Genomic DNA, 21,664 nt, shown 5'->3' with positions numbered 1-21,664 from the left:
CCGTGTTCAATGCGGCGTAGTTCTGCCTTTGACGATCGACGTCCTCGGCGTACCGACCATGTTCAAGTCCCAGGGGATTTCTTATTTCTGAACACTGTTTCGCGCTGGTTCCCAGTTCGATAGAAATCAGTCTCCGAATCACCGCAGCCGAAAGCGCGGGCGAGAACTGACCGAGTCCATAACTTAACTATTGCAATGTAACAGTGTTGCAAGTGTAAGATTTCAGGATTTGAGCTAATTTTGGACCACATGTTGCCTATTTCAACGTTTTTGGCCGCCTGAATGTGGAGTGTGTGCCCACGGGTCCATAACAATATAGTGGGGAGTGGATTCCCCCCTCGCGCAGAGGTATCGACCGTCAGTCAACCTCCGGGCCCAAGCGTCCAAATTTTAGCATATATATTTTTTTCATTTTTTTCGGCACGCTCCGCCGAATCGCCAATCACTGAACGCGTCAACACGGGGAAGTCCAAACACGATTCGGTCCCGGTTCAAAGGAACGGGTCCGTAAGCCCTGCGACCTCCTTGAAAGCACCTGTTCCCGTCCCACCTTTCAAGCTGCAGGTGTCATTCCCTCTATTGTGGATGCAGGTGCAGAGTCCACTGTTTTATTTTTTTAGCAGTGCCGCGCGGAAGCGCGGACGTTGCGCCTTTCCGGGCACCGCGGGCGGGCGTCCGAGTCAGGGAGATAAGCGAGCACCGCCACGCGCGAAACCGTCGCCAAGCGGCCGGGCCGCCAGGCCGCCGCGACGGAGGCGAAACTTTGCGGGTAGCAACAGCAGCAGGCGTATCCAAGTTTTCTTATTAATTAATAAAAGAAATACGTGTGGCACAAGTGTGTAGGGGCGAATGTGTCGAACGTAAATTATTTTTTCTCCTGGAACATGATTAAGCTTTCAATTTTTTATCCCTTAGATTCTGTGTTTTTAAAAACACACGTGTTGAGGTAAGAGGATGTTCCCAAGCGGTGCCAAGAAACGGCTTCCTCCACGCGCGTCCTGTTTGTTTTGGTCAAACTGTCCGACGCTCTCCTCGGGGGAGGGCGGGTGTGGCCGGGGTCGGGCGGACGTCCGGAGTCTCGGCAACTTGGTCACTTTGGGGCGTGGCGGGCGTTGCGGCGTGTCGGCGTTGCTTGTTCAGGCCGCCGTCAGAAACTCGGCCACGCGCGCCCTTGCGGCCCACGGAGGGGACGCGGGAAATTTCCGATTGCTGGCCGCGGCTGGCCGCTCGTGAACGGCAAGGGGAAAGGTTCCGCGAGGAAAATGCGCACGTCTCTGTTGCTAGTGGCCGTGCTGTGCATCGTCGGCGCGTGCGAGGCGGACACGGCGGGCAAGCCGGGCACGGCGAGAGGGGCGGTCGAAGGTTTGGCAATCGAGTGTGTTTGATGATAATTGAAGGCCCGACGGGTTGCCCATCATGGTGACGCACTGGCAGCTGAAGTGCATGTGTCCGCAGACTTGGTGGCGGGGATCACGGCCTCGGCCAGCGTGCCGGCGTGGGCGGCGTGCCTGGCCGCCGTGCAGACTCGCTACCCCGCGCAGCACACGGCCGTGTGGTGCGCCAGCGCCGCGGCGTGCCTCCCGGACGAGGTGCTCGCCCCGCGCGCCGCCGCGCCGCTCACCACCTGGATGCAGGCCTTGGGCTCTCCGTTCCCCACGCCCAAGTACGCGCGCTTCCTGAACGTGTTCGTGCACGCGGACGAGCCGCGGCGAGGCAGGCGCCCTCGGTGGCTGCACTACAGGGGCTTTCGCGTGCATGTGTGGTTGGGCGACCCCGAAGACGGCCTGGGCTACCTCCGCGCGCTGTGGCGCGTCGCCGGCCTGGTGAACGTGCTGATGCTGCTGCCCGCCGGCGACGGCGGCGTCCTGGTCTACTCCGTGTACCCCTACGGCGTGCCAGGGCAGCGCGAGGGGCCGTGCAACAGCGATGCTCCAGTCTTGGTGGACGAGTGGGTTCCGGACGCCAGCGGGGGCGGCGGGGGCGGCGCCTTCCGCCACGGCCGCGACTTGTTCCCGCGGGACAAGTTGCGCGACCTGCGCGGCTGCAACCTCACGGTGCACGTCAACACCGACTACCCGTTCATGATGCTCGAAACCGACCCCAGCACTGGCCAGGTGAGCGCAGGCCGCGGCTACGGCCTCCTCTTTTAACTCTACGGACAGTCGGCGTGCGTGCGGACCGAGACAGTGCGGGCTCCCCAACGTCTTTTCTGCAGGAGGTCCTGGAAGGCAGCCTCAAGGACGTGTTCCGCGTGATGCGGCAGCGCCTCAACTTCCACGCCGTGCTGCACACGGCTGAGAACGCCACGGCGACGTGCGAGTCGCGCCTGGGGGACTCTCTGCGGCACGCGCATCTCGCCTTCACCATGTCCATCCGCTCGGTGACAGACGGCCCCGTGTGGTACGCGCTTTGACCAACCATTCGCGAAATGGCCAAAGAGATGTCGAGCTTTCATTTGTGCCGTGTCTGACGCGAAGGTACGACGACTCGCCCATGGTGGTGTGCTTGGTGTGGTGCGTGCCCATCAAGTCCGTGTCCGCGCTCAGCCTCAAAGACTACCTGTCCTCGGGGACGTGGAGCGTCATCGGGCTGTCCTTCGTGGCGACGGGGCTGGCGATGGCCCTGCTGCACCGGCCCGGCCTGGACCGCCTGGGTGGGCTGTGGGGCGCGTGGGCGTTGCTGTGCGGCCCACTGCTCCAGCAGCCCGTGGCCTTCAACCGGCGCCGCGGCGGCACCCAGGTCCGCACCCTCGCCCTGCGCGCCGTCGTCGCCCACTGGGGGCTCGCCGCCGTCGTGCTCGTCGCCGTGGTCGGGGGCTCCGCCAAGAGCGCCTCCATGACCTCGCGGTCGCAGGTAGCCGCTCCCTTCGCTGCATTCTCTGCCGGGCTTGGGTACAACTGTGTAGCACCTGGGCTTGTGCCGCTGCCGCAGCCGTTGATGCACTCCGTGCGCGAGCTGCTGCGCTCCTCGCTGGCGCTGCAGGGCTCTGTGGGTGTCGTGGACATGCTGCGGCGCGCGATGGACGGCGCGGACGGCGAGGGCGACGACGCAGAGCAGTTGATGGAGCGCCTCCGCGTCTGCGACACGCACCTCAACGAGGCGCTGCGGCGCGTGGCCATTGACCACGACGCCGCCGTGCTCACCGTGGACCTTCGCTGTGCGGACTACAACCGTCGCAACCCTTCGGCCGGTCTGCACGTCTTTCGCGACCAGTGCCTCCGGCCCTCCACGCTGCACCTGTTCACGGCGCCGCGGTGGTCGCCGTACGTGGAGCGCGTGTCGGAGGTGAGCTGCCCACACCGACGCAACGCGTCCCCTGTCTCTCTCGCACTCGTGGAGCGGGCCGTAGGGCCGTAGGGTTACCGCAGGGGTGCGAGAGAGACAGGCGACGCAACGACTGTTGGCAGGTGAGCGTGCGGCTGTACGAGGCGGGGCTGGTGCAGCGCGCTCTGCAGACGCCGCACCTCTCGCTGCAGCCCTGCGCCACCTGCGCCACTACAGTGCGGTGGAGCGCGCTGCACATCGAGGCGGTGGCGCCGCCCCTCTGCATCCTGTACGCGGGCCTCCTCGTCGCCCTGGTTGTCCTGGCCGCCGAGGTGGCGTGGGCCAAGGGCCTCGCCAAGGGCAGTCACCGCCAGCAGCAGCTCGCCGCCCGCCAGACCACGCTGGCCAGGAAGTACTCTGTGCACAAGGACGAGGTGCACGAGGTGCGTCCCAGTCTGGGTACATGGCATGCCATTCTCGTTCCTTCAAAGTCGACAGTCTCAATTTTGAGGTGACATTTCAGGCTTGCCAACCCTTGGTCGCGGAACAGCTGAGCGAGCAGGAGATAACGAGGAAGCCGGAGACTTGCTGACATGCCCGTGTTCACGTTCTGCACTGGCCATCATCCGAGTGGATTTTAAACTGTAGCGCTGTTTCTACACGAATAAATGTTAGGCCTTTTAATATGTTTTTGCTGCTACCTCCTCTTTTGCCTTGCCACTAGAGCGACGTGTGTTGTGTTTGGCGCGCCTCGAAACAATCGAAGACTTTCGAGATCTCCGAGATTTCCCCTTTGATCTCGATCTCAGTTCGATCAACAGGGTTAACAACAACAACAACAACAACGGACTAACCTAAACTAACCCATCCCTGCTTTTGATGAAAATGGTATGGATGGTGTGAAATGCCAGGCACGCTCTTTAACTTCATTCGGACCCAAATTTTTCGATGATTTGTTGCTCTTCTTTTGCTGAGACTTGCTTGTTGTGGTACGGTTCTCCGTATCAAATGTCACTTAGCCATTTGTGATGCAGGTAGATTCAATTTCGAGCAGCAGGAATCACCTTGTCGTTGAACGTCATTCGGTTCTTCTGACATAAAGTGAAAACTTCCGATTCCTAAGTCGAAATTCCTCACCTAACGGTCAATTTACGTTGTTTGTGGCCATGTTCTTCATATAGTTTGTTTATTCCCCATGACAAAGTACACCTTTGTCTGTCTCAACAGATGAGTAAATGCACTTGCCTCAAGTTTTAAATCATCTTGAAACATTCTTATGTTTCTTATTGGCACAGTCTGCACTGCCTCTAGTAAAATTATTTTGACCGAAATTTTCCCTATATTGAGTCGCAAGTATTTTCTGTTCACCCCATTAAGCTGTACAACTATTGATGGGGATTCTACATCCTTGAGTACAGTCACTTTTGGTTTATCATATGTATGTGGGCCTTCTTTTAAATCTACTCATGGTCCTTTTGGTTTGTGCCCTGACATGAAACATAAAAGAAAAAGATCTTCAAAGCGTGAGCGGAAGCAGAAGAAGCATATTGAGAAAGCTGAGAAATCTGGAACACGGAATAGGTTGAAACATTTAGCAATGGCTTCTGGATTTCAAGGTGCAGAGAAAATTAAAGTTTATTCATGTCTCTATGACTTTTTTTTTATTACTCTTCTAATTTTTAACTGTACATTTTCAGGCACCTTTGTGAAATCATCGCAATCAATCAACGAAAGAGATAATGATGACAATGATGATATTATTGTAGTCTATGATAAACAAAGGGATTCAAAAGATGATCTTAATCGCAAGAAAAAGCCAGACGAGGACGAAGTGTCTGTCATTGAACTGAACCCTAGTGATCTACATGATATACCCCTGCCACCCGGAACAATTGCGAATCCATTCAGAATGGTAATTAGCAATCATATTAGATTACAAGATATTCCTCTACCTCCCAGCACAAACACATCTGACAGATTGCATGTGGAAAATTTGTCAGAAATTGAAATGGACACTAAACTCATTAAAAATCTTATGAAAGAGTATAGGAAATGGGAACATACTGACTTAGGAAATACCCTGCTGCACAAAGGTAGATAATTTTGATTTCTCTCATTCTTATTTGTTTTCTTTTAAGTTATTATATGTAATTTTGTTGATGAATGGTTTTTATTTCAGATGGTGGTCCATCTATTGAATTCCAAGATCATAACTCTTTTACTGTTATGTCTTACAATGTATTAGCTCAACAGCTTTTAGAAGATCATAAATACCTTTACAGTAAGCATGATGACAGAGCACTTACATGGGAACATCGAAGCAGAATTCTTTTGATGGAAATTGAGGAGAGAAATGCTGATGTATGTTTTTCTCATAATGTTTGAAATGTAATCTTGATAGTTAATTTGTTATTCCTTTGAAAACATTATTCCATGCTTACAGATATTATGTCTTCAAGAGGTTCAAGCAAACCACCTCGACTCATTCTACAGCAAACTCAAAGACTTAGGTATGCAGAAATTTGATTTAAGCCAAAAAAATAAATTTAAAAAATTGCTTTGGTGTCTTTTTCTGTGTACTGAAGGACAAATTCTAATTTCCATTTCTGGTCGCAGGTTATGAAGGAATATTTAAACGAAGGTCTCTTGGACATGCAGATGGATGTGCCATTTACTACAAATCAGACAAATTCTGTCTCATAGAAAGTGCTACAGTAGAATATTTTCAATATTATCATCAAGGCCTCGGTGTTTTAGACAGAAACAATGTTGCTGTAATTGTTAAGCTAGCGCTGAAACATGCTGAAGGTAACTTATCATACTATAATTTGTTTATTTACTATGCAGGAGCTGAAGGACTCTGTCTCTTTTGCATGGGGTGTTAGAGGGAACGGACGGGAACAGTCTCACGGTCTCGAAAGTTTGTGGATCTTTACTGAAATTTAATCAATCAAACAGGTACTGATAATCATGTGGTTGTTGCAACCACTCACCTCCTATACAATCCTAGACGCCATGACATAAAACTAGCCCAGTCACAAGTACTTTTGGCGGAGTTAGACAGAGTGTCATTCATGGGGATAGATACAGTGTAAGTAATCTGTTGTAAGCATTATTTATGGAAGTTCATGAAAACAATGCTTTGGTTTCTCAAATTGTACTCATACCTATGATTGTTTTTCAGGAACGGTAGACCAAAGTATTTGCCAACAATAGTGACTGGAGATTTCAATCTACAACCAGATACAGCTGTCTATAGGTTCCTGAGAGAGGGATTTTTATGTTATTCAGATTTAACTGCTCGGTCTCTTTCATCTTTTACATATGGTCAATCTCGCCAAGAAATTCTTCTTCCATATGAACTTCAAATATCAAATTCCTGCCAGCACCTGGGTGTGTTGCTTCACCGCATAAAACAATCAAATAACCATTCACTTGATAAATGTGCTGATCTTTCAGCAGTAACTAAGGTCAGTCACAGTTTATTCAAATTTCTGCTCTCTTAGAAAAATATTCAGAGATTTTGCAAAAGTGCAATTTGTTGTTGATGTTTGCAGTTGTACAACAGTGAACGATACAAGTCCCTTCACCACTATACTAAAAAGCAGGCAAAGATTCCTCTATTGTATGAAGAGGATTTCTATGGAAGGTTGGTTCAGTCCATACTCTTACCACAGTGATGCCTACTCTTTTTGATTTTATTCATGAAAAGGTTTGTAATAAATGTGCTCTTTATTTAAGGGTTGAGAAAGGGTGCTTACGTCATGCGCTGAATCTTCAAAGTGTATATCAGCATGAACGTCAGTCTCCCACTAGTAAACGAATGACACGTGAAGCAACTACTCGCCAAGACGACTGGGTCACTGTTGACTACATCTTTTATAGGCATAGTATCATGTTTTCCACATTGAAAATTTACTAAAAGGAGACTTTTTAAATTTAATTTTCTGAAATTTTATTTCAGTGGATATTGGAATCACCTAAACAAATGCATTGAAGAAGGACGTCTGAAGTTATTATCCCGTTACACCCTCCCCACAGTTGGACAATGTCAAGAGCTTAAGTCAATACCAAATCTTGCTTGTGGTTCAGATCATTTTAGCCTCATGGCTAGGTTTCTTTTGAGCACAGAATAGGCCATTGACCATGTCTTAAATTTCATACATATTTTCTAAAACCTATTTGTTTTACTTATTTTTGTCTTTCACATCTTATAGTCAACTGGTGTTCTTTCATTGTCTCTGGTAGATAACTATGGCTTGAATGTAGAAAGTGCCAAAGTGTACCAATTATTGTTTCATGCATAGTATGTGTCTGTGATTTTTGCACATGTAAACACCTTGGTGTTTGCGCAGAAGCTACCAAGTAGAGTTATCTGCTCCAAAGTGCTTTCTCCTGTGTTCTATTTTTTATTTATTTATTGTTTGTTCTTTAGTTTTTAGTAAAGTTATAAACAAGACAATGAGCATTCTGGCTGTGCAAAAGCGTCCTTATCTTTGTATGTACTGATTGTATATAAAAATATTATGTTGAATTGACCTTGAAATATAGACCAGTGGTTGAATGGGCATAATGACTGGTACAAGGAAATGGTACAAATGTGCAAGAAAACACTCCTTATTTTTTGTATTAAACGACATACTGTATTTTCAATTGGTTCTTTATTTCTCCAACTCAAAGTATTTTGACATAACAAAAACAGTCTTAGGCAAAAAAAATTCTCAATGAAAAAAATAAGCATTATGACTGTTATGGATGTTTAAAGAGCAACATTACACTATTAAGGATCATGCAGACCCAATCTTATTTTTTGCGTATTGCGACATCATACTGCACACAGCCCTTTGCAGGGACAATGCTGTCCAAAGACGGATTAAGCTTTAACACGCGACGTTTCAGAAAAGGGTTCCCCTATCGTCCAAGGGGAAGTGCACGTGCACACGCACACTAACGCACGAGGGCTCTAGTCCTCTAGTCCGGTCGGGCCCTACTTCGCACTGAGCCCGGCCCAGGCCTTGATATGATAAGATCGTTCAACATTAGCGATTCTGTTCAAAACGACCTCTTGAGTCCGCATTAATTTTGGCTGCAGGATGTACTAATTTTGCACTTTGCGCTTCCCCCCATCTCCTCGACCTCGACGGCCGTAGAGGACCACAGCAGACGACACGGTATCGACTTCTATATGTCTTTCAGTACAGTCTCGGAAAGGAGGTTTCGCGCTTTGCTGCGATCACCCGTAGGTCCCGAAAAAGTTTCCGAAAATTCAATAAGAACAATCTCTAGAGTAAGGAAAATATTCGATGTGAGGGAAAGGGCGCATTTATTTTGAGCGGATCTTTGGCAACACTTCAAGGTGAGGGTCACTAAACAATGACCACTTCGACGGAACTACAAGTGGAAGGCTCCCAAGAAAAAGAAACATTCAACGAACCACACTGGTACTCAGACTGCAGTTTGCAGGACTTCGAAAATATTATTTAGACAGTTAAACCTCGTCTTGCTCTCCCAGAGCAACTTAAATTTACCTAAATGGTACGTTTTAACGCTCTTTTTGCTAACAATTGACGCAAGTTAAGGATACAGTGACCAAGATAAGATTGTTTTGTAAGGTTTCGGGTAGCAGAAACGTTTTCAACAGTAATAAACGTCCTTTCGGAAAATTTTGAAAATGCGTTTATCTTGGCACTGTACTGCTCTGTAGGTGTTGCTGTTTTCAGTTATTTTTTGCTACTGCATCTTTTGATGTGCGTGTCTTGGTTTCAGGGGAATGAATCGTCCCTACCTATGGAGCTATGCTCCAACTGTAAGTACTGTAAAATTTTATAGACATATGTCAGCTACTATCATACTCACTTATGTGTGATTTTCCACATTTTATCTTTTTTGTGCGATTTGGTCGTGTTTGTGACGCTCCTCTACCTTCTGTCATACTGTAGGTCAAGTCCAATGTCTCGTACTTAGAGGTTATGTCTGTCCCATTTCGTAGTCGTCTGCTACTGGGATCTTTCTTATGTTCGCAGTTTTACCTAATCTGCATGTAGTCATACTTGATTGTGAAACATTATCACTCTTACCGTGGGAGACTGACATTCATAGTTTTCCCCCTCATTGATTTGTTTGCTATGATCTTCTCCTGTTTATTTTTCAATATTTTTTTTTGTGTTACTTCTTTTTCTTTCATCTTATCTTGGCAATGACCAGTTGTTTTCCCCCATTTCAATCAAAGTCATAAGCGAGATTTAAAACAAATAAAATTTTCATTACATCCTTCTTTGCTAACTAACTTAACTCTCTTTTAATTTAGCCCTGGTAATTAATTTTCCATGACCTTATTACTACTATCAACAAAATCTTACCTATATACTTATAATTTTTTTCTGTGAAAGGTTGTGAAAGACTTAAAATCTGTCAGGGTGTAAAGTTGGCCTAGTACACTCCTTTTATTTCTTGGCCAACATCCAAAAATTTCGAGCTCCAAATTACTTGGCACTGCTCACTTCTTTGTCTTGATATGTGTTGTTTTCTTATTTGAAATGACTGCTTAGTCTCATGATGTTTCTTCTCTCTGTAACAGTTGACGCAGATGAAATTCGGAGGCTAGGCAAACGCTTCCGAAAATTGGATCTGGACAATTCAGGGGCATTAAGCATCGATGAATTTATGAGCCTCCCAGAGCTACAACAAAATCCTTTAGTGCAACGTGTAATTGATATATTCGATGCTGATGGTAATGGAGAAGTGGATTTTAAAGGTAAATTCCTTACAATCAGAACACGTTATTTTACCCCACATTATTTCACTTAATTTTCTGGATGCCTAATATTGAATATATCTGTCCTCAGAATTCATCCATGGAGTTTCACAGTTCAGTGTGAAAGGAGATAAGCAGTCAAAACTCAAGTTTGCATTCAGAATTTATGATATGGATAATGATGGGTTCATTTCTAATGGTGAACTCTTTCAGGTGAGTGACTTCCTAATATTCCTATGTAATACCCTTATTTTGTTTCATTGAAAGACATGATTCAAATGTTAACATTCTGTTCAGGTACTCAAAATGATGGTTGGCAATAACCTGAAGGATACTCAGCTGCAACAGATTGTTGACAAAACAATTTTGTTTGCGGATAAAGATGAGGATGGAAAGATCTCATTTGATGAGTTTTGTGCTGTAAGTACTTTTCCTGTCATTTCATTCAATCTAGGCAGATTCTCTAAGTAAAACTTTCAATGGTTTAATTTTGATATGATCCTTTGTTTCAGGTTGTCGGGAACACAGACATTCATAAAAAGATGGTTGTTGATGTTTAGTCTGTGGATGACTCACTCGCTTGGCTTGCCAACTCACAAGCAAAGACTCTTGTTTATTTGGGTTTACATTTTGTTGTGTTGGTGGACCTTCACAGACTGTGTGTGGGTGTGTCCCTGTTTTAACCATATATGCTACCTACCTACAGAACTAAGCACCAATATTGAGGTATAACATATAACATTTATTAATATAACATTTTCATCTCATCATTTTCGACCATCTCGTCTCATCGCATCCTGCCTCGTCTCATCACCTCGTTGTGTGCCGTACTTAATCTGCTCCAACTTAACCTTCTGAGTTTCTCTTCCTCCCTCTGTCAATATTTACTGCGTGAATTAGACTACATAAACACATTAAGGCGCCTGTGGTTGTTCTCTTGAATTACTCCTAAGAATATTGTTAAAAATCTTGTTTATAAGAAAAATTGTTGTTATTTGTAAAAAAAAATCACAATTTAATGTTTCTCTTATGTCTGTTTCAAGTTAACTAATGATAATGTTTATGGTAAACTCATTTATAGCCTTTGGAACTTTCTAATTTTTCACCTTGTTCTCAGCACATTTGGGTGGATGAAACCTCCTTGTCTTTTATTGTAGATTAGACTTTTATATTTAAAGTGGTGCAGGTATTGGTGAAACTCACTTTGACCTTTGTTATCCTCTGCAATATCTTCTTGCAATGAAAATGTACTGCTGAAGAAGTGTTTTCTTTGTTTTTCCTTTTTCTTTTTAGGATCATCGTTACCATGGTTAGTGTTGCCTCATGATATTTATCTGAACTAGAAATGTGTCAAGAGTGGGTTAAATATTTTCCTGTGTAATTGTAAAAATTTAATTTTTTTATACTGTGCAAAATCAGCAGGCACCTAATCTTGCATTGTTGTGATAAAACATCGAATACATTGTGATTTGCATGTATTGGCATAATGAAAAGAAAAGAATGCCTTTCACTACTTAACCCGACTCAGACATAAAAGAAATACCTATGAACAACTCGTGGTGCTAAATAGGTGTGCTGTGTACTGCACGCATGAAACATGTGTTGTTCTTGCCACAGTCAGTTCACCAGGTTCTCAGAGTGACGAGTTTTGCCTGCACTGAACTGTGTTAAATTATCTGCTTGCCAACTGCAGTGATCAGAAACAGAGATGTAATTGCATTTTAAGAAATTGTTCCTTTTAGAGCTTTGTGGCATAAAACCTGCCTTGTTATTACAATTTTCTAACTGATGTTGGTTTACGTGAAGAAATGTAGAAAAATTTCTTCCCCTAAATTTCTTGAAGTGATACAAAATGCACATACAACTAACTGTCATACCCTGCAGCTTCATTTTCTTGCGGGTAGCTTTTGCTACATACATATTCTCTTCTTGTGATATGTTTCTAGTATTGAAGAATAATGTTTTCACCCTACGGCCAAATCACTCATTCTTCTTCATAGTATAATTCTTAACTTGCCTGAATTCTTGTATATGAGCAGCCAATAATATGACCCTGATAAGTCCACTTAAATAGGTAGCTAGGAGTTATAAACTTTTACATATGTACAGTGATACAGTTGTGTCATTTACTTATGCGGTTGCTGAGGGATCTTTGTGCTATATATGCTGTTGTATGTTCGATTTGTGCAATTTATTGAGACATAACATTCGAAAACATATTGTGAGAATTGTGTCCTATCACTGAAATACTTATTTTGGTGCAGTCAATCTCTACAGGTGCGTGGCAACTGCTGTCATTCAAAGTTAAAACCTTGCAAAATCAGGCATGAGGTATGCAAATTTTATCAAAGCCTCAAACTATTGCACAAATCCAATCAAGCAACATGTGTATATGTATATATATATAAAAATATTTATATATACATATTATTTCTGAAATTGTGTGTTCTACTTTTTCAACTAAGGTAGAAACTTTCTTAAAGTAATTTTCTGTGCAAATCTTTTCCTATGATAATTATTAATACACAAGCTGATTTATAATATTTTGACACATGAAAGTCTTTTACACAAAGTCATCTTCTCATACAAGGTAGCATGATGCTTTCTTGCCATACCATGCCATTTCTTTTATACCTTATGATTAATGGTCTTGCCTTCAAAATTTGTTATCACTTATAAAGATGATCAACCTAAATTTTAATCAAATCATATATTAATGATCAAGTGTGAGTGTGTGCATGTGTGTGAGCATGTTCGAATGGAGACAGGTTCATTCCATATCAAACAACGTTGTAACAAAATCTTTGAAAATGAAATAAAAAATGTACAGCTGTTGTGTTTGAAAATAGTTACAGAAATCATTTCTTTAGCAACTGTCAGTAACAATATGTCCTTTGTTCCCTTCGTCAGTCTCTGTGGATAAAAGGGCAGATTGTGATATGTGTGTTCAGATATTTTCTTTGTGGTAGCATGAAACATCAAAGTGATACCAAAATTTCCTCAGTTCCTTTCTTATCTTCTCTGCAGCTGTGATAGGAATCGTGGAGAGATAATAACATACCTTACCGGCGTTATCGTAGGGATCATTTTGTTGGCAATTTTCCAAACTTATCATCACTTGCGTGAATTGGTGTTACCTTTCTTTGCATTAGTGATGGTTATGCTTCTTCAGTTCAATTTCTTCACAATCCAAAGGAACTGAAACCAGCATATTGAAAAGTCTTTCTATTATTCTTTAATTGTTATTTAAGACTCTTGATGTCACTTGAGCACGGATCGTTTGAATGCTGAACATTATTTTTATTTGTCTTCTGACAGTCTTCTTGTTGCTTATGGTACTGCATATTATGGATAAAGTTGGTTGTGGAGTGTGCTGACACTCGTCAGTATTGAGGTGTACCTGTTCTGCGCCAACCGAAACCAGACTTTCAAATAGAACTTTCCAGCCAAGACCTATCTGTCAATGTTACAAGTGCTACACTTGTACCTCTTTCACTTACACATTCAAATGCATGATTACTAATTTGGCTAAATTATCTTTGTACTTCTGAAGTTCAGCAATAAACATTGTCTTCCCGAATCAAGAGTTGTGTAATTGATGATGTAGGTGAGGGATGTTCAAGTTTCCTGCTTTGGCTGAGCTGAGTTCTTGGTAGGAAGGTCTACAATGAAAGCAAGTTTTGTGTACCATGTTATTGTTTGAATTTTTTGTATGAATGATCTTCTTGTGTGCTCTGTATGAGAAAGTGTGGATGTGATGTGCCCTTTGTGCAATTTTTGAACTATTTGATGATACTATATTTGAATGATATGGATGATAATTAACTATCATGTCCTGAACTTCAAGATGTGCAATGAGTTTTTTCAAGCAATATGAGTAACAATCTTCCCAAATGATAGTACTTCATTCAGGTACTCTTACTGACTTTGCTGTGTTGATTTATCAAGGAAGAATTTGAGGTTCGATATATATCACAAACTCTGCTGTTGTCTTCTCCTTTCATTTTATTTTTCTCAAATAGATGTCTGTCGAGACAGTGTCTTAATTCGACAATTTCTCATGTTCAGTGAGTGTTCCGAAAGACAACGACGCGTTTTCCTCAATAAACCTTGAATTTTGAAGAAAATAATGTGTCTCGTTGTTCATTGATGCCATAGCGTCCCGCACTCCCCCGTCGTCGCAACATTCGCTACATTCGCTGCTAGCGCTAAGTGCCTGGGCCTTGGCAGGAGCTGTTGTCTGTTCCGCCTGCACGGCGACAGGGCCGGACGACGCACATGTCCATCCAGCACTCACAGGTGCCTCGCCTGGTTGATTGATCCGATGTCACCTGTCCCTGGCCGCTCCGTCCTCCCCGGCCCGCCGCACCGCACCGCGCCGCACGCCCACTGCTAATCCCTTGTCCTTCCCCGACGTGCCGCGTGCCGCGTGCCCACACCAACTCCGCTTAGAGGGCGTCGCCGTGCCGCCACGCACGCGTCGCGCACGTGCCACCCGCGACACCGCCGCTTTGTGCTCCGATGACGCCCACGCCGGCCACTCTGTCTCGTGTCGCAGACCTGTCACCTCGGCGCCGCACTGTAGGCGGCTGGGGCGGCTGGCTGATTGGTCAGCCCATGATCGCATTCCGTGACCGATCAGGTCCCCCTCGCACCTCTCGCGTTGCCCCCTGACCCGCCCCCCATCCCCGCCTCCTCTTTCCCTTGTTTCTGTCCGCAAAGCCCTCTCCGTTTCGCTCCTATATTTATCCTACATATTTGATTCTGTGTCAGTGTCTGCCCCCCTACCCCCCTGCCCCACGCCACGCAAGGTTCGCCGCGCCCCTCCCCTTCCCTTCTGCGGGTCGATGAGACCCTTCCTGTAGGCATGCGCCCCCACCCCACCCCGACCCGGTCATGCAGGCGCCCCCACAGCGCCGCGCCGCACCCCCTGCTGGCCTGACCTCACCTCCCAGTCATCGGAGCCCTCAGCGCTCACCTCCTCAGATGCGAGTGAGATAAAGATAAAGAGAGGCCAGGGTGGTTAATGGTGTTGGAGCGGCCGGAACTCAGGTGGGCTGCGCGGCCGCGCGGGGCAAGGGGGCAAGGGGCGAAAGGGGAGCCGAAGAGGAAAGGACGCTTTGACGCACGGCCCGGCCCTGGAGCGGCCCTTTCCGTTCCAGCGCGGCCCCGCGGCCCCACGGCCCGGCGGCCCTTTGCCTCGGCCGGCCCTTTGCCGTGTAGCGGTCGGGTCCGCGGTTGGGCACCACCGGCGTGGCGGGGCGCGGAGCGGGGCTTGCCTAAGGATCAGGGTCACTGCTTTGAGCGAGAGGAAGAAGTGCAGTGCACAGGCCGCACTCCGCAGCGAGGGAGAGGGGCACGGGGGCACGGGGGGCTGGAGTGGCGGGGGCAGGCATGGGCCAGCGCGGCAGCACGGCTCTGGGCCGCCTAGGGCCTAGGGGTGGGCGCGGTGGGGGTGTAGCAGGGTGTAGTAATGTGGGGGGCGGCCGTCGGGGGGCGCCATCCGTGCCGCTAAGGCTGGCCAGGCACCCGCGCCACGCCGCGCCGCGCCGCGCCCCTTCCCCGCGGGGGAAGGCCTTCCCGGTGGGGCCCGGTGGGGTGCGGAGGGGGCGAGAGGGCCGTCGTGCCCGCCGCGCCCCCATGCCTCCCCGCCCCTCTCCGGCAGGCCACCCCCCGCCCCGCTCCACCAAGCCGCCCCGCCAGGCCGCCCCGCCAGGCCACGCCGCCAGGCCGCCAACCAGTCGGGCTGCAGCCGTGCCTGTGGCCTGCGCCAGGCCTCCCCCGTGCCGCCGAGTGGGACTCGCTTGGACTCGCTGCGCCTCGCTTCGCCTCGTCGGCGCGGAGTGAGGACCGGAGCGGACCGGACCGGAGGGAACCGGAGTGGAGGCTGCAGTGGCGAGGACCAGGCCGAGGCCGAGACCGGAGCCCGCCGGCGCAGCCCGGCGCACCGAGGACCCGCCAGGCCCGCGGGCACGCGCTGTCGCGCTGTCACGTGGTGGAGGCGAGTGCCTGGAGTGCCTGGAGTGGACTGGAGCGGCGTGTGGCGGCGAGGGGCCGGGGCCGAGTGCAGTGTAGTGGAGTGGAAGTGGAGTGCAGTGAGTGACAGCGCGTCAGAGCCGCCGCGCTGGGCGACGGCACCGAAGACACCGACGACAAGCAGGCAGGTGAGTTGGACGCTGCGCGCGCCGCGCTGTCAGCGTGCTCCACCACGTGCGCGGTGCGCGGCCGCCTCCACGGCCGCCTCCATGGCCCTCCTGGTTTCACCCGCGGACGGTGCGATTGGCGCGTTGCCCTGCATGTCACCGCGCCGCGATGACCCTCCGCGACCCCGCGACCCCGCGTCCAGGCAGCTGGGTTGACGACGGCGGACGATGGACGATGGCATTTGGCGGTTGCGTCGCGAATCGCAGGGCCAGCATGCCACCACCATGCCACCAGGCACCCGGGGGTGGGGGCCGCGTGGCGAGTGTCTCCCTTGGGAATTGGAAAGGGGGAGGGGGAGGGGGAGGGGGCGACACCGGGGCCGCGGGCCGCGGGACGCAAACACGTCCATTGGTTCCTCCTGTCGGCGGCCCGCGAGGCCCGCGAGGCCCGCGACGTCCTCCTGGCGCCAACGACTCGCCGCCAACGACCCTAAAGCAACCCCATCAAGTTTCTGCGGCGAATTCGTGACTGAGCCGCCCGCAGCCCGCAAAGTCCTCCGTCTCTGTCGCACAGTCAGTCTGTCTGTCTGCCCGTCTGTCCGTCCGCTCGCCCGGCCATCTGTCTGTCGCGCCCCTCATTAGGTCGTGCAGTTGTCACATTGTCTGCTTCCACTCCACTTCCTTGTTGCTCTGAATCTTCCCCGGGCGGCCCTCGTTGCTGGGACTTTAGTCTGGGGATCGGGACGCGGGGCGGGGCGGGGTGGTGCTGGAGCGCGAAGCGGGAAGCAATGCAGCACTGCAGCGACACCAACCAACGCGACACTCGCCCGTGCAGTAGTTGTCACAGAGATCTCGTTAGTCGTGCGTTCGAATCCCCACGCCACCAAATTTACGATCCTGGCACTTTTTATTTCTTGTTTTGCTTATTTTTTTTTTGTGCGTACAGCCATTGTGTCGTTGTGCCATGGCGCCGCTGGAGGGGGCTCCACAGTGTGGCGGGGCGGCCCGGTGGAGACGGGTTCAGCCAGCCGGGTGGTGCGGGCCGCGGGCCACGGCGGACCGCGCGGAGCAGACACAATTAGAAGTGATGCGTGACAGGCCGGCCCGTTTTTACCCGCTCCCTCGGGAGGGGAGGATGGCGGGTTGGGTTTCGCAGCAGCCTCCCTGTCCAGGCCGTGTCGGCCGTGTTCGTCCCCATAGCGCGCCTGTGGAGAGTCATCCCCTAAGTACGGACTAGCCCGCAGGCCTCGTGTAGGTGCATCGTCGACGTGGCCGGTCGCGCCTCAAAATCCATCATTTGTGGTCCAGGGGTGCCGCCAAACAGACGCGTGCTGCGGGCGTGCCTACCCTGCAGGCGTCTTGCTCCCACAGCCCCGGAGCGCCCGGAGCCGCGCGGCCGCACCGCACGCGCAGAAGACCACGTCGACGTCACGAAATGGACGTCATCCCTGTCATCCCGGTCGCGGAGATGAAAGGGGAGGAAATGGCGCCGCGGGGTGGGGGCGGCAGTGTGGGCCCCCGAATCTGCAGAGCGGAGGTAAACACTCGGGCGGACAGGGGCAGGCCTCGGCCCTCGGCGGCCCTCGGCGGCCCTCGGCGGCCCTCGGCCACGGGGTGGCGCGCCACGCGTGCGGGCCGTGCGGGCCGTGCGGGCCAGGGCACCGCGAGTGAGTGGCGGCAGGCCAGGCAGGCGGATTCCGCGCAGCGGCTCGTCGCCCGGCCTTTTGTGTCTCCGTCGCACCCATGACGCTCCGCGAGGGCGAGAGAGACAGCGCGACGACAGCGCGACGACAGTGACGCGCGGAATCGTTATAGAGGGCCCGGAACAAAGGACGCGGACGCGGCGGGGATTCGGCCGCTCGGCGATCAGGCAGCGCCAAAGACATTTTCGCAAACGAAACAAAGAAATTGGCGTTCAATCCGCTCTTTTCGCAAATTGATTTCGATTAGTCTTTCTTCTCGCCGTTCAAACAAATTAGCGCCGAATTGGGGTGTGCACACAGACGGCATTCCGGGCAGCGGGCCGGAGGGCGGACAGCTAGATGGGAATCAATACCTTTACGCTGTCAACCCGCGAGGTCACGGGGCCATGGATAATTCAGGCAGCACCCGTGCAGTGTAGTGTACTGCCGGGTGCAGGCCGGCTAGGCTCCCCGCGGGCAGTGTCCAGGCAGTGGCCAGGCAGTGGCCGGACGATTCCACACAGCCGTTTCGCCGCGCTGTCTCTCTCGCACCCCCGCGGGACGGCCCGCGAGTGCGACAGAGACGGAGAGACGAAACGGCACTGCCTTTCGGAATGGGGCTCCTGGACGTGGCGGGCCCAGGCGGGCCGGCTGCGGCCGTGCGGGGGGCCCAGGCCCAGGCCGGCCCGGACCACGAGGCAACCCCGAGCCAGCGCCGAGCCAACGGCAGCGCCACTGGGAACCGTATTGACACAGAGGAGTGCTGCACAGCAAATCAAATGAAGCCGGCCCGACGTCACGCCACATATCAAGTACGAATCCCGCAGAGGAACCTTGATTCCATTTCCCCCGAATACGCGAGGGAGTTGAATCTGGGTCACGACTGCAGAACGAGCGGGGCAGCGCAGCGGCGGAGCGCTCAGCATCGCACTGCCATGGCACTGCCAAGCCGGGCAGCGGCAGTGGCAGCGGCAGTGGCAGTGTCGGCGCGGCCCGGACCCCCAGACCGGGCTGGCGTGAGACTGGCGGCGTCGGCGGCGTGCATGACGGGGCGGGCCTTCAACCTGCCGCCCGCAGAGAGCGACCTGCCGGCCCGCCGGACAGGCGCGTGGCGCGGGCCGGCCCACCCCGCAGGCTGACGGCTGCAGGCTGCATGCGCGCTGCCCACCTCCGCGAGGACGGGGAGCACGGAGGCGCCCGGGAGGCCGGCAATGCTTTTTATCGCTGTTTGAGGCGTCCGTTGTTCCGCGGCGCCCTTCCTCGCGTTCCAGGAAATCCCCTCTCTCCTTTACGATTCCTGGATCTGGCGGAGCGGAGCGCCTGGAGTCAACAAGCCTCTTCGGGCTGCGGGTCGCATCTGTACAGTGTAGACACCATCTGGATCGCGGGTCCCGTGGATCCGGGCAAGCCGTGCAATCTGGGAGGCTGTGGAAGGCGCCCTCCAGGAGCAGCGTTGTCCCCCGATCGCACGCTGGACTCCCCTTTTTTCAGAAGGAGGGAGAAAAGATTTCCGGCCTCTTGTTTTGTTTTTAACACTGGAAGGCCCTTACTCTGTTTTGCACTTTCCTCCAGAACGAACCAAAGAAATTCGGATGAAGACAATGCCGATTCGCATCGCCAACACCATTTTCATGATCAAGGCCACCGCTATCTCCGTCCTACTTTTTCATGCACACTATCGCAGCCTTGGCGGAATGGTCGCGGGTCCGTGCCGAGCGGGCGAGTCCCCTATGATGGCGGCGTCGCATGGCATAGCCTGGGCATAGCGTGGTATGGCCGTTGTCCAGCGGGGCGTGGGCGTGGCGTGGCAGGGCGTGGCGTGGCGGGGCGTGGCGTGGCAGGGCGTGGCGGGCGTGGCGAGGCGTGGCGGGGCGTGGCGAGGCAGGGCGGCACCGGTGAGGTGGTCGGCTGGTCGGCGCGGCCACTCAAATCGATGCGCCAAATGGCCGGCCACGCCGACGACCCCGGCGGCCGAGCCGACCGGTCGCCTTAACGGCCTTCCTCAAACCCGCGCGACCTTTCGGCGTCGTCCTTGAACCCCGGTCTGTGACCTTGGTGCCCGGGGCCCGGCCCTGGGCGCATCGGTGCGGGTTGCCGGTCGCGGCGCTGGACGGTCAAGCACGGCGCGCGGCTCGGCGTGCGTGAAGAGGGCTCTCATTGTGGAGTAGAAACTCGATGCAATTTCCGGCGCAGCTTGGCTTGGCTTGGCTTGCTTGTCTGCGCCGCGCCCACCAGCAGGCCGCTCTGTCTCCCTCGCACCGATACGGGGCGCCAGTGAGTGCGAGAGAGACAGGGCTTGAACAGCCTGCCGGTGGCTTGGCGGCAAAGCGGTGTAAGCGCCGCTGGAGGGGTCGCCTCTCTCGGCCTCGCCGCCCCGCCGGCCCGGCCCCGCCGCCCTCAGCCCGCTCCTGCTCCTGCTCCGCCTGCTCATCCACCCTGAGGGCTTTTCAACCGACACTTGCCGGGCCCGCTCGGGGCTCGGCGACACCGCAGCAGCATCGGGGTAAATATCGCCCGCCTCGCCTCGCCTCGCCCCGCCCCGCCCCGCCCCGCCTCGCCCCGGCGGTCAATACGCCGCGGCAGGGGCGGTGCGGGGACGAACAAAGCCACACTTGACCCGCCGCGCCCCGCCAGCCACGGCGCTAGGCCTCACACTCGGCGCTCACGTGTGTCGTGCGTCCTTCTGCATCCGCAGTGCGCGCGCCACGCCGAGTCGGTGCACTCATGTTTCTCTCTCGCACTCACGGCGCGTGCGAACCGCCAACTTTGCGGCGCCACTGCTCTCCCGTGCTTAGAGAACACGAAGTGCAACAAGCGTTTGGACGCAGTGGTCTCCCAAAGTTGGATCAAAATACAATTATTTTTGCGATCCGTTGCGACCCCCGACCCTCGACCACGAGGGCTCGGCCCTCGGCTCGGCCCGTCACCCTCGCCGCCGACGGCCAACCCCTTCCGGGGCCACGGCAGAGCTGCGTGCTGCGTGCACCGCGCGGGCTGGGGGCAGGGCCGGCCGATTACAATGCGATTACAGCCTGTTTGTGGCTGGCAAGGGGGGCTGCGTCAGCGCGCCCCACCCCGCCCCACCCCACCCGCCACAGTAGACCTCGCTCTTTTACTCTTTGTCCACTTCCTCGCGGTGCCCCGCGGTGCCCCGCCGTGCCCCCGCCTCGGCTCGGCGGCCCCAGGAGGGCAGCGCGACCAAGCGCGACTCTCGGGGCCGCAAACCTCGAGTAATCCCCACCCTTCCACTTTCCACTTTCCATTCTGCAAAGGCTCAGCGGCCCCGGCCACTCGGCACACCGATCCACCGTGTCCACACGCACCTCGCCGCAAGCAGGGAGGAGAAAAGCTGTCGACTGGCGCACTTGAGTTGGGGAAGAGAAAGCTCTTTGGACGAGGCGGTGGAAATGGAAGCGGGTTTTCGTCTACGTCATGGAAAATTCGGAAAAAGCAAAATGGGGCGGCCACAAAAAAGGCTGAAATCCATTCGGATTCGTGACATCGGCCGCGCTGGCTTCCCACTTTTCCAGCGTGGGAAGCGAGGCAGCAAGGCGAGGCGCGCAAAGGGAGAGGCCGACGACCAGCAGCCATGCAGCAGCCATGCAGCAGCCATGCAGCAGCCATGCAGCAGCCATGCAGCAGCCATGCAGCAGCCATGCAGCAGCCATGCAGCAGCCATGCAGCAGCCATGCAGCAGCCATGCAGCAGCCATGCAGCAGCCATGCAGCAGCCATGCAGCAGCCATGCAGCAGCCATGCAGCAGCATGCACATCGCAGCCATGCAGCAGGCATGCAGCAGCCATGCAGCAGCCATGCAGCAG

At 52.3% G+C, this 21,664-nt stretch overlaps 3 protein-coding genes across 6 annotated transcripts; all 3 read left to right on the top strand.

Moving 5' to 3' along the window:
- Positions 1–1,553: 1,553 nt before the first annotated feature.
- On the top strand, positions 1,554–3,948 carry LOC117651562. The gene is made up of 6 exons (XM_034395718.1): positions 1,554–2,114; positions 2,216–2,400; positions 2,478–2,853; positions 2,932–3,285; positions 3,408–3,707; positions 3,788–3,948. The coding sequence occupies exons 1-6, from the start codon at positions 1,629–1,631 to the stop codon at positions 3,854–3,856; spliced, it is 1,770 nt and encodes a 589-aa protein (XP_034251609.1). The 5' UTR covers positions 1,554–1,628; the 3' UTR covers positions 3,857–3,948.
- LOC117651352 (protein angel homolog 2) lies at positions 3,894–7,917 on the top strand. Of its 4 annotated transcripts, none has more exons than XM_034395497.1 (11): positions 4,043–4,152; positions 4,771–4,880; positions 4,962–5,357; positions 5,444–5,625; positions 5,708–5,774; positions 5,881–6,072; positions 6,223–6,355; positions 6,449–6,734; positions 6,822–6,913; positions 7,006–7,149; positions 7,229–7,917. In XM_034395497.1, the coding sequence occupies exons 2-11, from the start codon at positions 4,862–4,864 to the stop codon at positions 7,398–7,400; spliced, it is 1,683 nt and encodes a 560-aa protein (XP_034251388.1). In that variant the 5' UTR covers positions 4,043–4,152; positions 4,771–4,861; the 3' UTR covers positions 7,401–7,917. The 4 variants fall into 4 exon arrangements, with proteins under 4 accessions (XP_034251248.1, XP_034251388.1, XP_034251476.1 ...); XM_034395585.1 differs by having other exon boundaries at positions 4,086–4,298; XM_034395445.1 differs by having other exon boundaries at positions 4,086–4,880; positions 6,449–6,453; positions 6,556–6,734.
- Positions 7,918–8,641: 724 nt separating this feature from the next.
- On the top strand, positions 8,642–14,145 carry LOC117651299 (calcineurin subunit B type 2). Its single transcript, XM_034395218.1, has 6 exons — positions 8,642–8,799; positions 9,031–9,070; positions 9,842–10,018; positions 10,110–10,231; positions 10,316–10,438; positions 10,531–14,145. Exons 1-6 carry the CDS (start codon positions 8,797–8,799, stop codon positions 10,576–10,578), a joined length of 513 nt encoding a protein of 170 aa, XP_034251109.1. The 5' UTR covers positions 8,642–8,796; the 3' UTR covers positions 10,579–14,145.
- The last annotated feature ends 7,519 nt before the right edge of the window (positions 14,146–21,664 follow it).

The sequence above is a fragment of the Thrips palmi genome, unplaced genomic scaffold (genome assembly GCF_012932325.1).
Source record: "Thrips palmi isolate BJ-2018 unplaced genomic scaffold, TpBJ-2018v1 HiC_scaffold_1, whole genome shotgun sequence".
In the NCBI taxonomy this organism is placed as follows: Eukaryota; Metazoa; Arthropoda; class Insecta; order Thysanoptera; family Thripidae; genus Thrips; species Thrips palmi.
This window is presented reverse-complemented; position numbering and strand designations above follow the sequence as displayed.